General features: G+C 36.1%; 4 protein-coding genes across 4 annotated transcripts; 2 read left to right on the top strand and 2 right to left on the bottom strand.

The window, feature by feature from the left end:
* The first annotated feature begins 445 nt into the window (after positions 1-445).
* Positions 446-7,435, top strand: LOC113759259 (rho GTPase-activating protein 5-like). The gene is made up of 5 exons (XM_027301829.1): positions 446-1,605; positions 3,660-3,780; positions 3,912-4,031; positions 5,620-5,850; positions 6,562-7,435. Exons 1-5 carry the CDS (start codon positions 1,148-1,150, stop codon positions 7,138-7,140), a joined length of 1,509 nt encoding a protein of 502 aa, XP_027157630.1. The 5' UTR covers positions 446-1,147; the 3' UTR covers positions 7,141-7,435.
* Positions 7,436-9,466: 2,031 nt separating this feature from the next.
* Positions 9,467-10,951, top strand: LOC113762098 (protein FANTASTIC FOUR 1-like). The gene has a single exon (XM_027305373.1). The coding sequence runs from the start codon at positions 9,727-9,729 to the stop codon at positions 10,606-10,608; it is 882 nt and encodes a 293-aa protein (XP_027161174.1). The 5' UTR covers positions 9,467-9,726; the 3' UTR covers positions 10,609-10,951.
* Positions 10,952-12,451: 1,500 nt separating this feature from the next.
* Positions 12,452-18,134, bottom strand: LOC113779192 (N-carbamoylputrescine amidase). Its single transcript, XM_027324695.1, has 9 exons — positions 17,890-18,134; positions 16,407-16,455; positions 16,067-16,158; positions 15,774-15,925; positions 15,626-15,672; positions 15,489-15,522; positions 15,077-15,243; positions 13,368-13,464; positions 12,452-13,264 (listed from the first exon to the last, which is right to left on the bottom strand). Exons 1-9 carry the CDS (start codon positions 17,976-17,978, stop codon positions 13,089-13,091), a joined length of 903 nt encoding a protein of 300 aa, XP_027180496.1. The 5' UTR covers positions 17,979-18,134; the 3' UTR covers positions 12,452-13,088.
* Positions 18,135-19,571: 1,437 nt separating this feature from the next.
* Positions 19,572-20,357, bottom strand: LOC113776987. Its single transcript, XM_027322041.1, has one exon. It carries the CDS (start codon positions 20,332-20,334, stop codon positions 19,678-19,680), a length of 657 nt encoding a protein of 218 aa, XP_027177842.1. The 5' UTR covers positions 20,335-20,357; the 3' UTR covers positions 19,572-19,677.
* Between the last annotated feature and the right edge of the window lie 3,931 nt (positions 20,358-24,288).

The raw sequence follows: 24,288 nt of genomic DNA, 5'->3' as shown, positions 1-24,288 counted from the left end.
TTGGATTGCATTTTTTTGGATTCTTTTTATAGAAAAATTATTGCAACGATTTGATATATGTGAGATAAAAAGGTGATTGAGAAATGTGTTCACAGAAAACGTATCAATTTCTCTTTGAAAAATTGCTGTCCAAACAAGAAAAAAAACAGAGAATAAATGAAGAAGAAATTACAAATGGATGCTTGAAAATGAAGAAGAAAAACAGAGAATAAATGAACTCTGGAATGCTTTTTCTCAAGGGATTAAAACTGAATTCAATGAATTGAAAGTTGAAAGAAGAAAAATTAATGACATCAACTTTGACCCCAAATGACAAAAACTGATCTATATATTTCTGATGTGGCATAATATTACTGGACACACCAAGATACCAAAAAGAATATTAAGCCAGAGTAACAATAACGCCAAAAAGACCCCTGACGAGCAGCTCAGATGTCTGATGAGATATTGGGATCCAAAGCAAGAACACATCTTCGCGATATCACCTTCTGAAGTGAATCTCCCCAAAACCCAATTTCACACACTAAACACTTGCAGACTCACACATACACAATACACTACTATGTCCTAGATTTATATATAGGAGCAGTATAATATATATAGATAGTAATTTTGTTATGCTAACTTTATGGCATTCCCCTCCTCACTCTCCATTTCCTCTTCTCTCTCCTCGAGCACATATCTGATTTCTTCAACGCTTCCATCATTCAAGAGCAAGCCAGAACAGAGCCAACAACACAAGAAAGAAACGTATACTAATAAAAAATGGGAAAAATTAGTCATCAGTCAGCGGTTCATGATTCTCACGTCCCATCTCTCCTCCCTCCTTACCATTCCTTCAATCTAACTCGTGTATAACTGCTACCCCTTTATACGAATCTCTCGCAGTATTCCATTTTTCTTCGTATTATTCATGCATCCCATTCGTTGCCTCCCTCAAACTATAACCACCAGTCCACCACCATATTGACATTTTACATCAAGATTGAATCTTTCCACCCCATTTCTTCCATTTTTTTAGACCCTTTACCAAATCTTCAAGAACCCATATTTTAATTCTCAAGAAAAAGACGAGATTCTTGCTTTGTTGATTTTTTTTTTGGAGAAAAAAAAAACCCATTTTTTAGTTCTGCTGAAAAGGCCAGCCATGACAGAGGTACTCCACTCGTCTTCCTCCTCTTCTTCTCCTTCAATTTCCACCCCAACCGACAATGGGACATTGTTTCAGTCTTTTCTGAGAAGAAGAGAAGAAGAGGAAGAAGAAATTATTGCTAGAATTACCGGTAGTGAGGGGGAAAGTGAAGAAGAAGGAGGAGAAGTGAAAGAAAAAGAGAACAAGGAGACAAGGGATCATCAGCTGTCTTTACTAGCTTTTCTGGTGACATTGATTAGGAAAAGTTTTTGGATGGCTTGCAAGACTACTACTGGCGGTGGTGGAAGAGAAGAGCTTGGTAATAGAGGCGGAGGTGCTGCAGGAGGGATGGAGATTGGGTGGCCTACTAATGTCCGCCATGTTGCACATGTCACCTTTGATAGGTTTAATGGCTTCTTGGGTTTGCCTGTTGAGTTTGAGCCTGAAGTCCCCAGAAGGGCTCCTAGTGCTAGGTACATTCTTTCTTTCTTTCTTTCTTTCTTTCTTTTCTTCCTTCTGGTTATTTATCTATCCTGAAATGTGGACGAATTTTCTTTTTCTTGGATTTTGGAATTCTCCATTTGTAATTTGTGCTGTTTGTTCGTGTACGTGTGCATTTTGGGTTCAGGGTCTTGAACTTGTGAGTCTTTTTTGTTGGTGAATTGTTAGTTGTGTTTAATAGGAAATTTTGGAATTGGACAAAATAATTTTTGTATCAATGAGCACTTGTGTAGCTGATTCTTTTATTGAACGTTTACTAGCTTGATGGTTTTTCTTGAACGCAATTCTGTAAATTTAGGTTTTCCTTGCTGCTGTTTAACTGGCTGTACGTTTTGCTTATGATTCTATCAGTTCATTTGGCACATTAGATATATGACACAAAAGTTGGAGTACTGGTTCTTCCAAATTGAGATCTAGCTTCAGTCAAATGGTCTAGGGACTGAAACTTATATGCGAGTAGAGCTTTATAAGTAAAAATTCGTTGGTTGAACACCTTTTATGATACTTCAGTAATTTATTTCTCAATTTTAATGTGGGTTAAGGTATATGGGAAGGTGTGGACTTGCTATACTTTACCTCTGAGATATTAAAAGACAGGATTGATTAGTTTTCCTGCATTGAGTTTCTTCTCAAACTGTAACTGGAAAAGATGTTTCCAGAAATATGACCAGAGTTTCCTTATCTTGAAAAAGAAGATAAGCTGGAGTTAGGCTTAAACCCTGGCTTCTACTAATCTATATGCTTATTCTACTGTGTTTGTACCAATTTACTTTCTGAGAGAACTCATCTTTTGCTGTAACCAAAAAATGATTTCCTGTCAAAACTGCATTTATCCATCTTCTTTTTGTGATGAGATACAATATGTTCCTCCACTTTGAATCAGTGCATGAATCTACTTGTTCATTTGTGCTTTTGTTATCCTCTAAAACAAATCTGTATCTGCTAAGGGAGCATTTAATTTTGCTTTCTGCTGTTCTCTGTTCTTGTCCATTCAATATGAGTTATACGTCAACCTCCAATTGTGTATCAAGTAATTTGGTAGATGTCTCGAACCTTTCTTTTGTTGCAAGTGATAATGCACAAAAGTAGTTTGTATATCCTTCCTCGTCTTGTCTGTGAGCTACCAAATAACTCCCTTGTTATGTGCATTAGGAAAGTGTTGTCTATAAACTGATATTCATTGGCCAGAATGTGCATTATCTCATTCCCCTGGGACACTACTGTTTTCTGGACCTTACAACCTTGCTTGGACCAAGATGGGGCACCTGCATATTTGGATCTTTCAGATCAAGGTGTCCTTCATTTGTTTCTTTTTAATGGCAAGCAGGATTGGCATGGGATAAGCCCATTATGTGAAGGTTAACTGGAGACCCTTTTCTTTGGTGAACTCTCTTTTTGAAGATTGACCTAATTTTCTAGAAACAGGTGAGAAGATACTAGTTGATATTTTGAAAAGTTGGATCTGCTTTAGTTTGCAAATGACTTCTGGTACTTGCCCAATCTCAATTTTGGCAAATACCAAATACAAGGGGGAAGAGAGGAAGAGGTAGGGAGAGGGAGATAGCTTCAGTGGAAAAGTGGGTTCTTGAGATAAAGGTGTTTATGTTTCTATTAAGAGCTGCATATCTGGTATATATGAGCATATGCATTTTCAGAAACTTCCCATGTCTGGATGCCTGCCTTGGCTGGTTTGATCTTGCGTTTATGTATGACAAGTTTGTAATGCAATGTGTGTTATCCACCGGTAACTCATGTATTCATGGATAGAATTTAGAGCTATTTTATAGTATGCTGTTTGCTTATCTTTATATCAGTTGTAAATCTCTTTAATCATGCACCAAGCAGAATATAATCTGGACTTGGTTCCTTGGGGTGTCCAGAAGTTAACATCTTTATTTTCATTCCTACATATTTGTGATGTATCAATGTGTAGTTTACATCTTTGAGAATCCATTTTAAGTGTTAATCATTTTCTTAGCATGAGTGTGTCCTCACTGTTAGTGACTTTTTGAACTTGAACCAACAGTGCCACTGTTTTTGGAGTTTCCACAGAATCCATGCAGTTATCATTTGACTCCAGAGGGAACAGTATTCCAACAATCCTTTTACTTATGCAAGGACGTTTGTATGCTCAAGGTGGCCTACAGGTGAAGACTTTTTGTTAGGATCTTCTGTTTCATTCATGAAATACATTTCTCTGTATGGCTAGTAAACTCTCCACAACCTACCCTTTAATAAAATTCACAAGCTTTGAAGTTTAACTTTTCAACTTATGCAGGCAGAAGGCATTTTCAGAATAAATGCAGAAAATAGCCAGGAAGAGTATGTGAGGGACCAACTAAACGGGGGAACTGTTCCGGAAGGCATTGATGTTCACTGTTTGGCTGGCCTAATCAAGGTGCACCTCAAATGCATTTGGTATTCTGTTATTTAATAATGTCTTGTTCATGATGGCATTAATGGGAAAGCTAGGATGAATGTACATTAATGAAATTTTTATATGTATATTTACCTCCGTTTTTTCAGTTTCTCCAATGGCTGTTTAACTTTATTAGAGGGATATTTTGCAATCATCCTGACCTCAAAATATGAGTAGATATAACTGCCATATCCTTTTTTAGTTATAACTTTGCTTCTTCTGTTGGACAATATTAATGGGAGTGCATATTTATATTACAAGTTAGTAGATATGGATGGTTTATGTTAAGATCATTCGTGTTTATAATGATACATATCTTGTTAAAGGCATAACCTAGATCATACAGTATTGAGACTGACAGAGTGCTTGAGCCATTGATATCTATCCTAAGTGTTATCAAGCAGTTAAAAGTTGAACTAACCTGACAACCTGGTATATATTACTTCTTCTATTTTTTTTTTCCCTATATGCTAATAAACAATTACAAACCTTTGCTGGCCTTTTCGTTGTAATAAAGGTTCCCGCTTATTGTTCTTGTTTGTATTCTGGAAATGAAGCCCATCTGAATTACCTCTCATTTTTTGTGAATAAATTTGGGGAATTCTAGCTTGTTAAGTACTTCTCCATTTAGTGTATCATACATTTAATGGAATTACTGATTCTATTGGCCTTTGCTATACATGTATTCTTAAGTAAATATGTTCATTTCCCTGTGATTGTGTTTTGCTGTATGAAATCTTATATACAGAATTTTGACACAGTGTTTTGATACTCGCATTATGCAATAAGCTCCTTGATATAGCACATCCAACCTTGAAAGTTGTAATGTGTTAATTCGATTATTCTGTACCCTAGTGTCAGCTCATGCCTTTTATGATAAACTGAAGTATAACTTCTTTGTAATTCATCACCATACTGATGATTATTGTCAGTAACTGAATGATAAAGACCACCCAGAGTCCCATTAGCTTATTGACCAACAATGAAATTCTGCGCTAAGATGGAAGTTCAACATCTTAGGTAGTATCAATTAATCATCTTTTTGGGCTCAGTTTTGGGCATTAATTGACTACATAGGATGGAGATTGTTGGTTATGCAGAATGTAATTAGGTGAATATGTGGACTTTCATGATTAAGCATTAGATATGAAATCTAGATTATAAATCTCTACCAAATGAATTCTACTTGTAATCTGCTTCTGTTTTTTAATAGAGTACGAAGATTGTTTCAAATTTTCTTTTGTCTTCTTTATATCTGGGTTTGATGATTATATTCATTCCTGAAAGATCTCTCTCTCTCTCTCTCTCTCTCAAGTGTCTTTGGAGCAGAAGCAAGAAGAAATTCATCTTCTTGGGCCAGTCCAAATATCTTAAACAGTTGCATAAAAATGGATTGACTATATGCTTTGGAAAAAGATCTGTGTTTGGAAAAATTCTGATTAGTTGTACTTGCTTTTGAGTTTGCAACAGTTACTCTTTGCTCAGTAGGCATTTTATTTTGCTAACCCCATTGACTAGTAGTCACTGCAAGTTTTAGGGTTGACTTAATTTTCACATGATCCTGCAGGCTTGGTTCAGAGAACTCCCTAGCGGTGTATTAGACCCTATTTCACCTGAACAGATTATGCAATGCCAAACAATGGAGGATTGTGCAGCACTGGTGAGGCTTCTACCCTCATCTGAAGCTGCTCTACTGGATTGGGCAATCAACTTGATGGCAGATGTCGTTCAATTGGAACATCTAAACAAGATGAACTCACGCAACATTGCCATGGTATTTGCGCCCAATATGACGCAGGTAATGTTCTTGCAGCTACTTATCTTTTATAATGCTGTAAATTTTGATGGCATTAGGATGAGCATCTAATTTAACTTTTTTTTTTTTATTAAATCAACTTTGCTTCCTTTTGGTTATTGTGATTTGTATTAAGTTAATGATTCACTTTTCTCCACTGCATACCTGAAAACATACTTTGTTCTACTTAAAGAAAAGGTATAAGAATCAAATCTTAGTTTTTGTCCATTGGGGAACTAAGCTTCCAAGGCAGAATTCTTCACACACAAATGTCAGATGCTATGACAATATACCACTTCCAGGAAATTTGTTAAGCTTAAAAGGGAAAAACTTAGTGAGACCAACTTAAAGATACTTTTAAGAGAAGGAATGATAATTTTAGACCATTTCTATCATCTCTATGTGTGCATTACTATCTCATTCTGGCCCAGCCATAAGAATTTTGACAGCAGCATCATACTTGAAATTATGCATCTCTGAAGTGACAGTAGGGAGTTATAATGGGCATTTGTAACTGTTCCAACTCCACTGTACCTCCCAAAAAGAAAAAGGAAAAAAGCAAAACCTGTCCGAATGTTAACATATTTATGGTGACCTTATCTATATGGTGAGTTTCGCTAATCATACTTTTGCTCTTCTTGAATTTATTCTTAACATTATCCTTTGTTCCTTTTTAACTGAGTTGATTCTTTTTAATTCTTTTTCCTTCTGCAGATGGCTGATCCATTGACTGCATTAATGTATGCAGTCCAAGTAATGAATTTCCTCAAGACTCTTATTGAGAAGACCTTAAGAGACAGAGAAGATTCGGTTGTAGAACAAGCTTCCATGTTCCACCGTGAACCCTATGATGAGAATGGACATCAGAGTCCAGAGGTTTGTGTGGAGGATGCTACTGAGTCAAATGAAGAGCCCGAACCTTTGTTTGTGGCTGGAGAACCTGAGCCAGATAGTGCTTCTGAGTGTCAGCAAGTAGATAACATTAGCGTTGAGGAGTATGTCAGTTCTTCAACTTCTCCTGAAGAATGTTCTGATGAAAGTGTGTCTAGTGGAACTCCCATTGGTCCCTATACAGCAACCAATCTAGCAAGTGGTCCAAGGAATGACATCAAAGAGAGCATCCCAGAAAGCAGAACTGGCCAGTCCAGTGATTCCATTCAGATGAACTGTACTAAGAGAACAGAGGAGCAGCATATGGTGGCTCTAGCTATTGGAGTTCAGAATAAGAGCAAAGGAATCAGCAATTTGAGCCGTATAAACTCCCTGACAGAGAGAATTGAAGCCTGGCGTTAATGATGCCCAATAACTTAGCAGAACTGACTTCATGATGAAACAGTTCTGCGTTCAGTTTGATACTTTGATATGTGAAAAATTGTGAATTACCATGTAGTGCTACTCAGTGGTTTGCGACAGCAGTTTCACTTCCAAGCGTACACTTCTTAATAGCTTCTATCCTGAACATCAAGAAAATGATTTTCATGTGTTTGGTTTCAGTTGGCATCCACGGATGTCAGCATGAGATGGATGATGGTGCTTCTTCTGGAGCCTAGTCCGCAGTTTTCCCTTAAGATTTCAAAGGCAAATTCTCATATCATTTTCTTGTGGATGCTGGTTGTAGTGCATGCATCTTTTGATGCACCAGGACCACATCAAAGATATGGATGTTGTTTGCACCACTACTATCTGATGGTGGTAAATTTTCAAGCCAATAACACTGGAAAAGCAAAATATCCTGTGGATTTTAGATTCTCACTAGCTGCCTCAGTAGCAATCCTCATCCTTGGATTCTTTAGACAGCCCAGAGATCTGAAAGATCCAGCAGGGTGGCCAGTAGTTGTTGACCAATATGGAATATTCTTTAGGCACCGGTGCTATAGACTTGGATTCATCAAAGCCAAGGATAGGCAACACTAAAGCCAATATAGCATACTTTTCGTTTGTCATTTTGGGTAGAGATGGAACTTCGAGAAGCCTAATGCACATAAAGTTCAAATACTCCATTTCTTGAATCTACTAGATGGGAATATTACTGGGATCTGATGGTAATTGAAACTAATGGTGTCGGTCGTTATATTTTCTTTTTTGGGACGACAATCCATCTATGATGTAAAGTAAACTGTAGTGACCATCAAAATTTAGCTCACAAAACAGGTTCAAACAGTCGAGGATCACATCAAGAAAAATTGACTTGATGAAGCCTTTCATGACTCAGTACTAACATCCATCCTGATAGGGAAAACTTGGGAGGTGGGAGTTGCTGATATGCTAAGAAGTGTTCGTTGTGGTTTTGGGGTTTTAACAGATCACATCAGTATGCTCTGTAAAGCATTCTGCAGTGCCAGTACAGATTAGGAGTTGCAATAAAGTTGCTGAGCTTGTGATCCCATTTATAGCACAGCCCTCTTTGCAAATATCATTCATCGTCTTCAGTGGTTTGCTAACTGCTTTTTAAACCTTCCATTCGCACTCCCAATATGTGTACTAAGTAGATGCAAATGACGAATTCTTTAACCTTCACACGCAAGCAAATGGATTACCTATGAACGGAGAAGAACTCCAATTTCGGCTAAGATAAGATTTTTATGCCAGAAAAGAGTACCATTTTGCCTTTGCATGTAGAATTCAAGAATATCTATTATTTATCTATCTATCTATCTCTTTATTACCATTATAAAGATACCATGAGTGTTGGTGTTTTGAATGTAAACATCATTAGGGTCTTAGTTTTCCTTATCCTCGTTATGTCCTTATTAATTGATTGAAGTATCATATATTGCCCTTATTATGTAATAATCATGACAAAACACTATGTGATGCGTGTTGGTTTAGAAGTGTTAAATGAGAAGACAAAAGATCATCAATGATGAAGCAATGGATAACCTATGAACGGAGAAGAACTCCAATTTCGGCCAAGATAAGATTTTTATGCTAGAAAAGAGTACCATTTAGCCTGTGCATATAGAATTCAAGTCCTTGTTGAATTCAAGAACATCTATTATTTATCTATCAATCTCTTTATTACCATTATAAAGGTACCATGAGTCTTGGTATTTTGAATGTAAGCATCGTTAGGATCTTAGTTTTTCTTATTATCATTATGCCCTTATTAATTGATTGAAATATCATATTATGCCCTTACTATTTAATAATCATAACAAAAACACTATATGATATGTGTTGGTTTAGAAGTGTTAAATGAGAAGACAAACGATCATCAATGACGAATGAGAAGAGTAAAGGTTAAATTGAGAATTAAATTCACTGTATTATAGCATATCGATTAAGAAAATGAAAAAAAAGCTAGAATAATTCAAAAATACTAAAACAAAAGGGTTTTTTTTTTGAAGGAAACAAAAGGTTTTTTTTTTTTTTTTAACTGCAATTAACCTTTCAAAATTGTGCTTAATGCACCTTTAGCAGATACTAGTAGTTCCTATATCTATGCGTATATTGTGTAACTTTCAATGATGCTATGTTACAATCTTTCAGATATTTGGCACGCATAAAACGTTGGTATATGCCAAATGTTATCATCTGGCAGGAAAGATAAGGCAACTGGTGACTTCTTTACAGTTTCTACACAAAAACTGTGACCACCAAAATTCATCCAAAGTTTGATAACCACCCATCCTTGTTCCACTCCTAAGTTAGAGGCACCCTGAAACCAGCATCCCCAAATAAATGGCAACTTTCCACTCTTGACTTTATCAGCAGAACCATGCCCTTCCCGTGCATGTCTCCCTCTTAGGCTTTGCTGTTTGCTCTCTTATCTCTCTCTCTTTTTTTTTTATCTCTGATGCATAACTCTTTTTGTGCTTAGTCCTGTCATGTTTTCTTTCTCGAACCATCTTTTCCACAAGACAGTGGAAAGTACAAACTATGGCTACGGCCTGTGGAAGCCTTCAACACATATTTGACAGGCCATTAGCAGAAAGTCCAACTCTACTTGAGCCCTTTCCTTCATGGAAACAGATTAAAACCATGAACCCAATCCCAGATTCTTCTTTTGCAGAGATTTTTGGAGAAGTACATTTCAAGGAGAATGAAGTTGTTGAATCTGTTGAGTCCCCCTCTTCCTCTTCATCTTCTCTTGATCTCCCTGCTGAATCATCTTCTTGCTCATCCTCATCGTCACCGTCATCGCTGTCCTCTTCATCATTGTTGGCAGATATATATCAACAAAATAGGATTGAAAGTCCACTTGACAAGGAGGATGACAGCAGCAAAAGCCCCGCATCAAGCTATTGTCCAACGCCAAGCCACGAGAATTATTACAAGCACAGTAACAGCTTTTCTTCCGTGAATTCGGAGAGTTTATCATTATGCACGGAGGGTCTTGGATTTGAAAGCTCTGACGATGTGGAGGATTTGGGAAATGAGACTAGTTTTGACATTCAGCAGGAGCACCAGCCCCCAGAGGAGAAAATATGCTTTTTTAAGGAATCAAAAAGGTCAAGAACAATTAAAGGGTCATTTCCTCCACCAATTTCTTGTATAGGAAGGACAGGAAGGCCTTGGGTGTCTTTTAGATCATATAGACAAGACGGCAGGTTTATTCTTCAGGAGATTAGATTTCCGACTCAAGAGTTTCTGCATGCATGCAGAGAAGATGGACGTTTGAGGTTGCAGCTTATTCAATCAGATGATGAAATTCTTGAGGGTGAGGAGGATGAGGAAGATGAAGAGGATTATTATGATTCTGAGGATGTAAATTTGGAAAACGATGGTGATGATAGCGATGATGAGCATGAGCACCGTTAGAATATTGCAGACAGAAGAGAGATTGAAAGAAATGATGCTGGAAAGCATGTTCTAATCAGGACCAACAATAACCAACATAGCTCACAAAATAGGTAGAGAAGCTCCCAGTCTTGTTTGATTCTTTCTGCAGCCAAAACTTCCAAGTTTGCGGCATGTTTTTGTGATCTTAATTTGGAAATAAATAGAATATTGATATAGGCAGATGGTGAATTCACCTTTAGATTTTCCAGCAGACAATTTTTGTTTCTTTATTTTCTCATTTATTTCTTTGCAGTATTTCATTCTGCCATATCTCCTGGATTATTCTAACTCCTATCGGAAATGTATTCGTGATTTCTTGCCTGCATCTCTTCCTCAACTCAACGTACAAGAAAAAAATTAATCAAGATTGATCAGAAGAGTGTTAATAGCCAAATTCAAGAGCTTGTTGTGCCTGAGCAGTAATCATAAGTGTACTCTGATTAAGTTTTATAACCACATGTAAACATCAAGTGCTAGAAGCAAGCTGATATCTAAAAAAAGGGGGAAATATTTAATCGTGAATTCAGAAGCCTGCTTCCCATACACTTTGTGAATAAACTATTGCAGCAGTCAAGTTCCTTCATATCAAAAATTTGAATTTCTCTTTTTTCTCCCCTTTCTTGATACAGTAGTTCTTGATATTATTTGTTTTTCCAATTCCATATTTCCCTTTCTAGGATCCACCACAGAGAGGAAGAAAAGCCAAAAAGCATGAAAAAAACGGCGTAAGCCAGCCCAAAACTCGGTATCCTTTCTTCTGATGGAAAATGAAAATCACAGACACTTCATCCTATATCCAACCCCAGCTATTCAAACTTTTGCAGCTGAAAATGAACAGGAGCAGTGTTGAAATATTAGTGCATTTTTACTGTGACGTTGTGCGTAGAAATATTAGTGCATTCTTACCCACTAGCCCTACTTGGTCTTGAAACACACATAAAAAATGATAAATGTTTCCCAACTCAAAGCTTTGTGTCATGCCATGCCTGATGCTACCAAACTAACATAATAAAACATGAGGGCTGATAGAAGTCAAGATTGCCTGCATAATACCCTTATTTTCCAGCCAACTTCAATTATGGGTAGCCACTATACCAACTAGAAAAGAGAAAGCACTAGAACATTGACTGGAAACAAGACCTACATAGAAACTGTTCAAAGCCCCGGAGGCCATTGATATTTTGGTGAGAATAGATTCTGAGAGTTATTTTCAGCTTATTTCTGGATAAAAAAAGTAGTAAAGCAAAAATATTGACAGGTACATCTACGGAGACGCTCTTCTGAGGTCATATTGGATTTTGTTGACAACCAAATAAGTCTTTGTTCATGTCACACATGGCAACACATCAACCAAGTCTTTGAACACTAAAAGCCATCTGTCTCTTGGCCTGAAAACGGGGAGCCTGCTGTAACAGCTTGCTGCTTTCTTGACAAAAATCTGAGGCCACTGTACTTCCAAGTTGCCGTGGAATAATTTTTTGAAAAAAAAAATATTATAATTTTTTTGATGTGATGTATATAGAATAAAAACATCGAGAAAAACGTAACCATCCATGATATAATTTCCAACCAAGTTGGAGGGCCATCACCAAGCTTATCGACACATCTTTTTTCCTCCCTTGGACCCAATAATCCCTGAGGAAAAAGTTCTGAGACTTATGTTTACACTTTAACTCAGGTACACTAATCCATATGCAAGAAAAGGGTAGAACAGTAGCTTTATTTCGGAATGCATTACAACCTTGTCAAATCCTCTGTCTAAGCAGGAAAGGATAATCAGATGCTGTGGGCCAAATGCAGATTGATGAAGAGACAAATGAAGTGAACGAAATACTACTAGCTTTTTTATTCTCCTTTTTTGTTTGGGTGGGCACTAGAAAATTTTGGCAACATTTGGCCTTCACGTCAGCTGAGGACCCAAAGACAAGCTAATGGTTAATCAGATTGCAAGATATACTATTACATAAAAGATACCATGGACCACCTTGTACAGATACATCACTTTGATGACCAAAAAAAAACACCAATAACTGGTCCAAAAAATCATTGAATATCTAACACATGCAATCTTCCAGAATTTGATCCTCAAGTGGTAAGTCCTATACTGTTAACACAAATGTTCCACGTAGCCACTCACACAGTGACAGTGCTCAGAAACCTTGATCTGAGGCTCAGACTTAGATGCTTACTAAGACCAAGATATTTTAGATGCCAGTAGTGTATACAACTAACGTATATAGAGCAGGGTGTAGCTTTTGGAAGTAGCAAAAGATATGCTTGTATCTCTAAAGAAGTCCAATACTGAATACTCTACTACTCTTGCTAAGCTCCTACGTATTGGTTCTCTATCTAAAGAAATACCCAAGTCTCAAAACAAAAACCAAACTCCTCTTTCATCAAAAAATTGAGTACCATCTCATGATTTCAAGTGTCTCAGCTAAAAATTGTAACAGCATAAATTACACAGGTGGATTGCTGCCATCTAATGTCAATAGCACCTTGTATAAATCTGGACGTCGATCGCGAAACACTCCCCAACTATATCTCTTGTATTTGATTTGATCCAGATCAAATTTTGCCACAAGAACAGCTTCCTCTTTGTCATCAGCATTTGCAACAATTTCTCCAGTTGGTCCTGATCAGAACATCAATGCTCAAACTCCTACTCACACAGATGATAATATGAAGAAACTTTTTAAAGGCCAGCAATATTCTAGTTATACTGGCACATAACATACCAGCTATAAAGGAATTGCCATAGAATATGATTTCACTTTTGCCATGTTCTGTCTGAATTATCTCTTTTCCGATGCGGTTCGAAGCTATTAAAGGCACCTGAATGTTACCACATATGTCAGCAAGGCCTCAATTTAGACAAATTAAAACATTTGTGTACTCAAAGGTATTAAAATTCTACAGTGAGGGACAAAAGTATATTCCAGCATATATCAAATGAGGCACAAAATGATCAGGAATGCAAGATTAAAAACTTAGTTCTATGCAACCTCCTAAACTAACAAATCTTACATTCCTGAAGTTCAAAAGCATCAGCTTTTTGTTCATGAACCAACACCTGAAATAGCCAATAGTCCAACCATCATGTATTGCTTTGATTTATGGAAAGGGTCCTTATCATTCAGTGGCTGTCTTATCACAAATTTCAGTGACCAGTCATGAATCAGTTATGCTAGATGCTCACTTCAATGTTGGAACTGGAATAAAAGGTAGAGAAACTCTTCGATTGACACTTGGATGAATACTCTGATGGCCCCTCGAGAAATGACAATTGTAAACAAAAGGTGACATTCTTGAACTGGTAGGAAGGGACAAGGTTCTCAAAGAGAAGCCTGAAAATATATTTCCTGGAAAGTAATATGCAGAGCTAGGGGCAAAATTTTTTACATGGCCCCCTGAATCAGCTTATACTCTTAAAACTTTCAAGTTAAACAGAAGGGGCCAAAAGATAGAAATCTTATTGCATAACAAAGTTTCTTCAGCTTTAGATGGACAAGAGTCAAATTATCCATGTGAACTTTTAGCAAAGCATTTAGCTCTTGGAAAGAAGAGACAACCATCTTTCCTTGGAAAACAGAAACTCTAAAACTGTTTGGAAAACTACGACAAAACATTCCTAGAAAAGGAATATGAAACAGAAGGAGATCTGTGTTATTGAGTGCCATGGGCTTCAAGCAACAAGAAAAATTTCAACCAGGATTGTTGCATTAGAAGATGGCAAGCTCAAAATATGGAAACTCTTGACACACAGAGTGGTGCTTGCAAGAAACCCTAAAGGATTTGCTGCTTAGCTAATGTGCATGTAGGAGACAGGAGTTTCCGTTTATGAATGAAGCCCATGAGAGATAAATTTAGAGCTTCTCAAGGCAAGGAGGGAACAGGACAACCTGGAATTAGCATTTCAATACTTCAGTTTTAAAGATAAACAGGTATCTAGTAACTCTGATAAACTTTTGGATACAAAATTCTCCTGTATAGTGTTAAGGTAGTGGAAGTGCTTTGGTGCCTTAGCCATAGACTCAGACTCAATTCTGAAGACAAGCATTTGAAATCATGTCCCACCTATATGTAATCTACCAGGCAACAGCAGACCAAATGCCATGACACTTCTTTTCATTGTACAAAAATGGGGGCAAATTTAAAAGAAGACAATTTTGGTTAATTGTGTATTGTATGGTCAAATGAAGTCCAAGATACTTAAGAGTTCTACCAAGAGGAAGTAAATGGTGGTTTGTTATGCGTTATACAGTGCATGCATATAGGTCCGACTCCTTCAAGACAAAATAACCAGAACCACTAACTTATGAACACAAAAAACATCTGCAACAATTACTGTGGAAGTCCCCACTAACATTTTAATCCAACATATAAACGTGTGCATCAACCAGACAAAGTCCAAGGTTAAAAACATCCTTCAGGATATGCAACTCACCAGATTGGCCCCAGCATGCCCTTGCATCACTCTCTTCCAGTGATCTCGAGAATCAAGGCCTTCATCTTGAGGTTCAGAACCAATAGCAGTAGGGTACAACAATATTTCTGCACCTAGAAGAACCATAGCTCGTGCAGCCTCAGGAAACCATTGATCCCAGCAAATTGCTGTCAAGCACAAGCAGCAGAAAACTTAGATTTCCTATTTCCTTCTGGAAGCTGATTGAATCATTTGTTTAAGCCTTCAATTCTTTCTACTGCTACCAGTAATTTTGAGCTTTGGAAGACACAGCTTCTATATCATTTGTTATGCATTTTGACCATGAGTGGAAACATCAATCTGGAACCTATGGGCACACCTCATTCGAAATGATTGCAGGATGATATGAAATCAAGGAAAAAGGAAGACTTACCAACTCCAATTTTTGCAAATTTAGTTTGGAAGACCTGGTCATTGTCACCATCATCAAAACATTAAGGTTATTAAAAAGAAATCACGATTGGTGTTGACAGAAGCAGTATATGCTCAGACCTAATCTAGCTAAATCACCTTAAAACCAGTGTCTCCTGGATTAAAGTAAAACTTTTCTTGGTACCCTGGAGAAGAAACATCACATATCAGACTTAATTTCTTATCAGATATAAACAAAATGAAAACATCACATATCAGATTTAAATCAACTATCACACTCGCACACCTGGACCGTCAGGGATGTGGGATTTTCTATAAAGCCCAAGATCTGTTCCGTCAGCATCAATTACAGCTACTGAATTGTAATGGGCATTGTTTGCCTCCTCAAAGAAACTAACTGGTATCACTACTCCCAGTTCTTTGGCGAGCTTCTGCATTCTGAGAAGCACACCATGCATAAAATATTGCTCAAGGAATGTCAATGAATGTGAAGCAAATAAATCATTTCTATTAAAACAAGCTGCTCCATCAGCCACACGAGTACAAAGAGGAAAAAATGAAGAAAAGAAGATTTTTCACCTTAGAATTGTTGGATGTCCCTTATAAGGCTTTGCTCGCTGAAAGAAATCCTCCCTTTGAGCTTGACAAAAGTAGTAACCCTCAAATAATTCCTGGAAATCCAAAAGGAAAATAAAACACAAGTAGCATCCACGACAAAAGATATACTATGACTACATCATCCAACTCTGTTAGGAAATGTAACTGGTTGTACCAGATTTTTGCCATTGCACACGTCATTTTTTGCCACAAGTGTCACAAACATGAAAAAAAAATGAAATGGCGGAAGAATTTCAAGATTGATTATGACTAGGAGGACTTCTGTTTGGAGCTGTATATTCCATGTATGAGGAGGACTAACCTGTATGAGAATGATATTAGCACCCTTCTGATAAGCTGCTCTAACCAATCTGCAAATAGGAACAAGTCAGAGATAAAAATCAATAGTTGATAAAGGTTTAATTTTCTTGTTCTCAAGGTTATTATCTCAGCAAAAGTGTTCTTACATATGATGAAGTTAAATTCTTAGCAAGCCCAATTTTGTTTTAGCAACATGGTTTTCAATAAAACAGTTGGTATGAAAAACACAAGCAGGCAATGTTCAACAGTCATGTTGTTTTCATCTCTTGGGTGATTAGCTCCAGATTATTAATACAAAACCACAAAAGTACAACCAAAGATGTTTTTCTACCATTATTCTAATATTTTTTTTCCAGAAACGGTAGATAATTTCATTGATATGTAGTAAGCTATACAATTGTCGAGCAAAGGCCCAAATTGACTGTACAAGTGCATCTTGGCACTAATAGTGGAACCACTCTTCATCAAAAGAAATGCTTAATGCATGCATACTGACTAAATCAACCCTTTCCTCCGTTAGATTAGTGGACAAAATGAATGAGCATTCCGTAAACATTGAGCACAGATTTCTAATATCCTCTAAGTGAGAGTGCATTGCCATGTCTTTGGATTTACTGGTTTGAATCATTTTCAGTAGCTGCTTCTGTTTAATCTTGACCTCAATTTTCTAATAAGGAACAGCTATTTCACTTATTATAACAGAAGAATATCTCAGTCTGCCAATCGAGAACTGCCCAAGAGGATCCTTTCACTCACACGTGCCATGTAATTATTTTGCCTAAATAGACAAACCTGCTTCATAATGCCCTGACCATACACAGGACCCAGTGTAAACCAAGTGTACATTTCACACAACCTTACAGTCATGCAGCCAAAGAATCCCCATGCTTTGAAATTTAAGCCTCCCACGTTAAGGTTTTCTATCCTTTTCTATGTTTCTAGCTGCAAATGAGCCACAGAAATTCATTCCTCTGAAGATTATGCCACGTTTTACTTCTTCCAAATTTTGATGGGGGTGACCCAAGGTAAAGAAGATGGCTAAGCTTCAATTATTGGCATTTACATCCACCAGATTCAATCTTAGAACCTCAAGTTTCACAGCTACTCCTTGACTATCAGCTAGTGCTAGAATTCAGCTACATCTAATCCAGTGCTTGGAAGTTCCAAACAAACAATAAAGCTCCAATCTTTTAGCTTAAAGGGATCTGACAAACACATTACTGGAAGAAAATTCAGCAAGGATATCGAAAAATGAATGGCAAGAAGATCAGATTTTTCAAATTCGCCAATCAAACTCAACGAAACCTCAATTACCCTTTTACTTAAAAACCTCAATCATTTGCACTAAGCCACCAAAACCCTTTTCACATCTTTATTTATGTCAAGAAACTCCTTGATCCCGATCCAAATTATCATCAACGGGTAAAAATTTCTTATGGGTTCATGCTGAAAGTTGCTGCAAGATGAAAAAAAAAAGTGGGGACCTTTCAGCAGTGGCAACGTTGGTGGAGACGTCATCAGTGCAGGAGAACTGGAGAGCTGAGACGGTCACCATCCTTTTCCCATCCTCCATCGGTACTACTTTGCAAAATCTCTTACTTCAGCAGTTCAGCTCTTTTCTGAGGACTGAGGAGTCGTTTAATAAACGACAGGAGTGAATTGAGTTAACGCACGGGAGTTGGGACCGGGAAAGCTTAGACCGGCACAAACTACAAAAGGGCGGTGGGCTGTGGGGGTTTTGTTACGATCAAACGACTCAGTGCGTTTGATTTTATTTTATTTTTTTTATTGGATGGATGATTTTTGGGAAAAGTTTTGTGGTAGAATAGAGCAAACGGAAAAAAAAAAAATTCACTAAACTATAATACCAGTTTTCTTATTGGAATAATATCAGAAACCTCCTCTCAGGTTTCTCTTAATATCACCTAGTATCCTTAAAATTTTAAAAATATCACTCATTTCCCCTATTTTTGTTATTTGTGTAACAAAAATTTTAAAAATTCTAAACTGCCCTTCTACTTGCTAAATAAAAATACTTTTCAATCACTTTGTTTACTTTAAGAAAACTATCATCTAAAAAAAAAATCTAATAGTACTACCCTATCATACTGTTATAGTCCATAAAAATATATATTCAAAAAATAAAAAGGCATTTGTAAAGAAATACATTTGACTAATTTAACTGTATATGTTCAAAATCGATTATTTATGAATTTAATATTTTTTTCAACATCTTCTCAATTCTTGCACAAATATTTAAATTATACCGATCATTATAAAAATCATTCCAAAATAAGCAACCAAATCATACCATACTCTATCATAATAATAAAAAGTAAAAGATATATAAAATTCAATTTATTATAATTTACAAATAAAAAATTGCATAATCATCCAAATATAAGTAAGAGAGAATGTTGGAGAAAAGGGAAAGAGAAGAAAGTGACTTTTATTTTAAAAACTTTTTTAGGTCCATTTATTTGATATGTGAATTATGTATCAAGTGAAAGTTAATATAGTTTTTTTACAATTAGTAGGGGAGATAAGTGATACTTTAAAACTTTAGGGGTACCAAGTGATATTAGAAGAAACCTCAAGGGAGGTTTCTGATATTATCCCTTTCTTATTTCGGTTCTTAAACTTTTTGTTCTGTCAAAATTTTTACTCAATTGATGAAAAAAAATATAATTTTTAGTCACTCAACTTATGTACAATTTTGATCATTCAATTAATAAAACATACACTTTTTACTCCAAAAATGTAAGCTTCAGTTAGTTGAATTATCATTTTGGTAAAATAAAACGGTTCACTGACCAAAAACAAAGAATTATGAATCTTGTAGTGATTATTTATTCCTGTCAGTCAACTAAATCATGTATGCAGGTTGATACACAACCATTTCTTTGAAAAAAAAAAAAAAAAAAAAAGAAAAAAAAAAAGGGATATATTAAGTTGGTTGTTGAAATTCACTGAGCTTCCCTTGCAGCAAGAACTTTTCTGCCAATTCTGCACTTTCTTAGATAAGCCAGAAATAAATTGACCCTCGTAACTGCGGATGCCAATGACTTGTTTAATTGCTGATACAGAAGCATCATTTCTGCATTATACTCTAACAATCCTCTTTTCTGCATTTTGATTTTTTGAACATGCAGTGGACACATCGATATATTAATATCAGACCCATCTCATATTTTTAATTTTCTTCTCAAAGTCTGTAAATTACACAATTGAAGATTGCAATGACAAATTCTTACCAGGGAGAACAAAAAAAATTAGGCATTAAAGAGCATCATTTCAGATTTATTTTCCTGGTCAATTACATCAAGAAAAACAGGGTCAACACTCACGTGACTGTCCACGTGAGCTTTAAACCTATGGTCCCACCACAGAACCTTAGCATCTCCTTCAATATCCACAGCTGCATTCAGCACCATCTCCCGGCGCGCCACGTCAGCCAAGAACTCCTTTGCGTGATGAGCCAGCTCCAGCCCGCTGAGCCGCGCCGGAAGGTGGAGGAACTGGCAGGATCTCGGCGGCTGGGAGCCCGCTTCCACCACCGCTGACCCCAGGAGGCAGCCGGCGTAGTAGATGGACATGTTCGCGGAGGAGTATCGGACGGTCGCGACGTTTGGGTTGCTGACGTGGACCGTCAGGATCATCTCTGCGTCCAAAACAGGGAAGTTGAGCTTTAAGGAAGTTAGGTTGATTGAGATTAGGTGGAAAGTGGGGTCACGCGGCTTTGAGGAGAGTATTGCCGACGCGGCTGCGGCGGTTGCTGCGCCTACTAAAGCGGAGGTCCAGCTCCATTTGGCCTTTTTGCCCATGGGTTCTTGAGAAGGATACGGAAGAGATGAGAGGTTCACGGCGATTTGTCCACGCAGAAGGAGATGATGAACGAGGAGGCCGACTATTGGGGGACTTTTTGTCATTGGAGTTGGACCTTCCTGACGATATTGCCCTTGATTAAGTTGCTTTGTTGGCTTTGGCCTCCAGGGCAGTGATGAAGGGTAGCTTAGAAATTTTACATGCTTGGAAAAAGTTCTAACATTTGGTGTCCAAGCGGTGCGCCAAATCGTTCAAACATCCATCATATTTCGCGTTCTTTTGTTTTTTACTTTTAGAATAGTAAAATCAAATCGGTTAATTTTGATTCCAATATAAGTTTTTGAATACTTTTTATCCAAAATTTATCACGTGATTGACACATAATCATTCTATTAGGGACAAAAAGATTAGATCCTATTTAAAAATAATAATAAATGACTTGATTTATATTCATTTTTGTTCTTAAAAAAATAATATCTGACTCAACTATACTCATTTAGGATTTGGTTTAATTTGTATTCATTTTTGCCACTAAAAAAATTGAGATCTAACTATTTTGTATATAAAAAATAATTGCATGTAGGTCATATGATGATTTCAAACTAAAAAATAGTCGGAAACTAAGGTTGAGATCAAATTTTGCTAATTAACTTGAATTTGTAAGCGGCGTAAAATGAATATTTTAAAAGTAAATGAAGAGAAAATTCATTTGACATACGTACGGAACGTTTTAAATGATTTTCCTGAAGGGTTAATCATAAAAATTCCCCCCAAGGTACGTTCAGAATTTGCAATATTTACCTCCTAAATTGTTTTTCCTCACCCAATCCCATAAGAGACAAAACTACTCCTAAAATATAGATTTCGAATGTGTTCCTAGATTTGGCGTATGTATACAATGTATGTATTGTGGATCAGATTAAGTCCATTTGTATTGAAGATTATTTGAAAAAATCATGTAGATTAATCGTGTATTACTTTTTATAATGTAATATATATGAAATAAAAAATAATTGAATAAATAAAATAGTGATTAAAAAATGTGTTTCAAGAACATATTCTAAGTTACAAGGACAGAACTTGGTTTTACATGTGTTTTCTTTTTCGTTTTTAACAACATTTTCCCTTTCAATTATTTTGAGAATATTTTCAAAATTTTCAAGGATACATTGAGATTTATAATTGCCACCAAGAGACAATAGCCATTTCGGTATCTCCTAGGAATAAACTGCACGAGATGGGATGATAATACTATACCTTAAATTTGAGCAAACTTATCCAAATAAATTCAGGTAGTGGAGCTATTTCAATATATTGGCATGTGATGATAGCAATGCAACCTCAACATCACACAAGTTTATTGTCAAAATAACTCTCCTTTCAAAACATATACCCAAAGTAACCTAATTATAAAATTTATTACTTTTATGATCCTTTTTTTTAGCCACATAAGCTCTATATGTGCCAAGATGAAGATAGATGCGTACTCCATTTCTCTTTTTCATCTAATATTTTCCCTATTTTTCTCTCTGAACCTTTATGCATTTTTTCCTTCCATTATCTAAAAAATGATTTCTCACACCTTTTGTTTGATAAAATGTCTATGAAGAAAACTACATAACAATATATATTCATATCTAGGATGCCTTTTGCTTTTTATACTTGTTGATTACTTATATAATAATATGGTAGTTTTCAATTTGTTATTGAAAACTTGAAAATTTTAGCTTGATTACTTTTTGCAAAAATTCTTTTCAAGGAGTAGGAAGGATAACATAAACAAATATGATCGCCTTGAAGTTTTTCTAACTTTTCCTTGTTATTGCTTAATTTTCATTGCAATTTTTGTACTTTTTAAATTTAATTTTTTGAAAAAAATATATGCAATAGGTTTGATACATTTAAAAAAAATGTAGAGACCAATAATAGTAAGGTCAATAATAATAGAATTTATTTTAAATAAATATAAGAAAATTATCGAAGTTATGCAATCTTTTTGCGCCTCCTCTATAATAACAAAAATTTAAATTTTTAGTTCATGTTGAAAACTATAGACTAGATTAAATCTTTTCTTTCTTATTATCCTATATGGCAATCAGGATAACTAGATGGTAACAATAACACCATTATGAAAATAAAATTTGAAAGTGTCATCGAGTCATTATACTTCACACTTCATGCAATTGTACTCGCAAGTGTCATCTATGAACTTTTGTTGAATTTTGAAGGTTGTCATACAGCTGGAAATGCTTATTGTTTTGTTCCCTCATTCAATATCGCCCCTACAATTTCCACAACACAGGGAAACCAGACCCTTCAATGGATTCCAATCTAGTGAGCAATCCGAGAAAAAGGTGTCCTAAAAAATCTGGATTCGATCAAACTGTTAAACCCGACCAAAACCCTCCTAGTGCTAATACTGTTGATGATCCTCACTATAAAGTAAAAACAAATAGCTTTGCATAGAGGGGTTCTTCAAATTGATCAAGAGCTGGCATTGGATCTAATGACAAAGGACACTGTGACTGCTATATAGCCCACTGCCCATGGTTGGGACTTCTCTAGTAGATTTGGCCAAGCGATAGTTAAAATGGGTGCTGTCGATGTCCCAACTGGAAACCAAGGAGAGATTAGAACATCATGCCGGGCTGTGAACAAAAAATCCAAGAAGTTTTGATCTTAATTCAAGATAGGGCTTCAATTGGGATTTGTTTTTTCAAAAGAATACCTTGTGAAGTATTAATTGTTTGAGTAACGTGGAAATTAATTCATATATTAAGATAAGATTTGTGTCCCTCAAACTCATTTATGAAGTCAATTTTACATTTTTCTCACTTGCATGAAAATATCAACATGTAGATTTATGAAAGGGAAAGCCATATGTGCATCCAAGTGTTTTAACATTTTTTTATGGAACTAAACTATTCTTACCTAAGTCACAGGGAGATTAGCCAAATAGTCATTAGGTTTTTGGTTCGATTCTTAAGTCATCTCCTTGCTCCTTTCCCTATTGTAAGAGTTAGAGTCCCCCATTAAATACCCAAAAAAAGAAAACCTTTCATTTAGCAGTTGATTCCACATCCTGTTAAGTGGTCCTATTCTTGTCAAACTTCAAAATATTTATGGGCTAAATGTGTTTTCTTGCTATTTTGGGACTGCTTTGATGCCCCCCAAAAATTTTTCCAACAAAGGAATACTTTGTAGGTTACAACTAGAGTTTTCAAAGAATTATTAGTCATAAACCCAGATTGCTAGATTGCACATTTTCAGAACAATGTGTGTGAATTGATTGGATAAACCATTGGTTGAAGATCAATACCTGCCCTCTAATACAAACATGAGAGTTTTTTTATAGTTTTTTTTTTTTTGAGAGAGAGAATTATATACCATCATGCATGACATAACAATAACACAGTACTCTTTGAAATGAAAAAAAGCCAAAAGCCAAAAGGGAAAGGGGTAGGTTTTAAAATAATTATTTGCTATGAGGGCAGGTATTTGTTAATTGTTAGGAAAGAGTCTGCCCCCTTGATTAAGCAATTCATCAAAGACTTTTCACAGCTAAAGGAAAGGGGAAAGGAACTTCTGCTGATTCCCTCTACCTTCTTAATTAGGCAGGCCAATCCTTACTAATTTTCAATTTTAGTTGTTAGTCTAATAACTCAAGAATATGCAGTTTAATTAGCTAGCTTCTTATTCTCCTTCCATAATTAGTTACCAGAAATGGTAAGCAAATCCAACAAGATTTGTAATCTAAACACGAATAACTTTCAAATAAACACTTAAGCCGATGCATAATAGTCCAGCTCTAAGTCAGCTAAACATGTTTAAAAAATAAATCCTTGCTCCCCAGTGGTACATTCTTTAGTGCAAATACATTATATCATGATTGCACGTTCAATCAATCACAATGAGAGGGAAAAGTTGTGCCAAATGGTTGTTAGAACCAAGCAATATTCCAAACTACGTGCTCATGTTTAAAGTTCTTGCAGTCACATATAAATAGATAGCAGAAATGTGCCATCTACATCGCAAAAAGTAACCAACGTTTCCAGATC

Source organism: Coffea eugenioides, chromosome 1, assembly GCF_003713205.1.
Source record: "Coffea eugenioides isolate CCC68of chromosome 1, Ceug_1.0, whole genome shotgun sequence".
Taxonomy (NCBI): Eukaryota; Viridiplantae; Streptophyta; class Magnoliopsida; order Gentianales; family Rubiaceae; genus Coffea; species Coffea eugenioides.
Note: the sequence above shows the minus strand (reverse complement) of the source record. Positions and strands in the feature narration are given on the sequence as shown.

Coding starts and splice junctions, on each gene's coding strand:
- LOC113759259 (XM_027301829.1), top strand. CDS start 1,148: ATGACAGAGGTACTCCACTCGTCTTCCTCCTCTTCTTCTCCTTCAATT. Junction 1,606..3,659: donor AGAAGGGCTCCTAGTGCTAG/GTACATTCTTTC, acceptor TTGAACCAACAG/TGCCACTGTTTTTGGAGTTT. Junction 4,032..5,619: donor GTTTGGCTGGCCTAATCAAG/GTGCACCTCAAA, acceptor ATGATCCTGCAG/GCTTGGTTCAGAGAACTCCC.
- LOC113762098 (XM_027305373.1), top strand. CDS start 9,727: ATGGCTACGGCCTGTGGAAGCCTTCAACACATATTTGACAGGCCATTA.
- LOC113779192 (XM_027324695.1), bottom strand. CDS start 17,978: ATGGAGGATGGGAAAAGGATGGTGACCGTCTCAGCTCTCCAGTTCTCC. Junction 15,926..16,066: donor GGACATCCAACAATTCTAAG/GTGAAAAATCTT, acceptor TGTGCTTCTCAG/AATGCAGAAGCTCGCCAAAG. Junction 15,673..15,773: donor CCACATCCCTGACGGTCCAG/GTGTGCGAGTGT, acceptor TTTCTTCTCCAG/GGTACCAAGAAAAGTTTTAC.
- LOC113776987 (XM_027322041.1), bottom strand. CDS start 20,334: ATGACAAAAAGTCCCCCAATAGTCGGCCTCCTCGTTCATCATCTCCTT.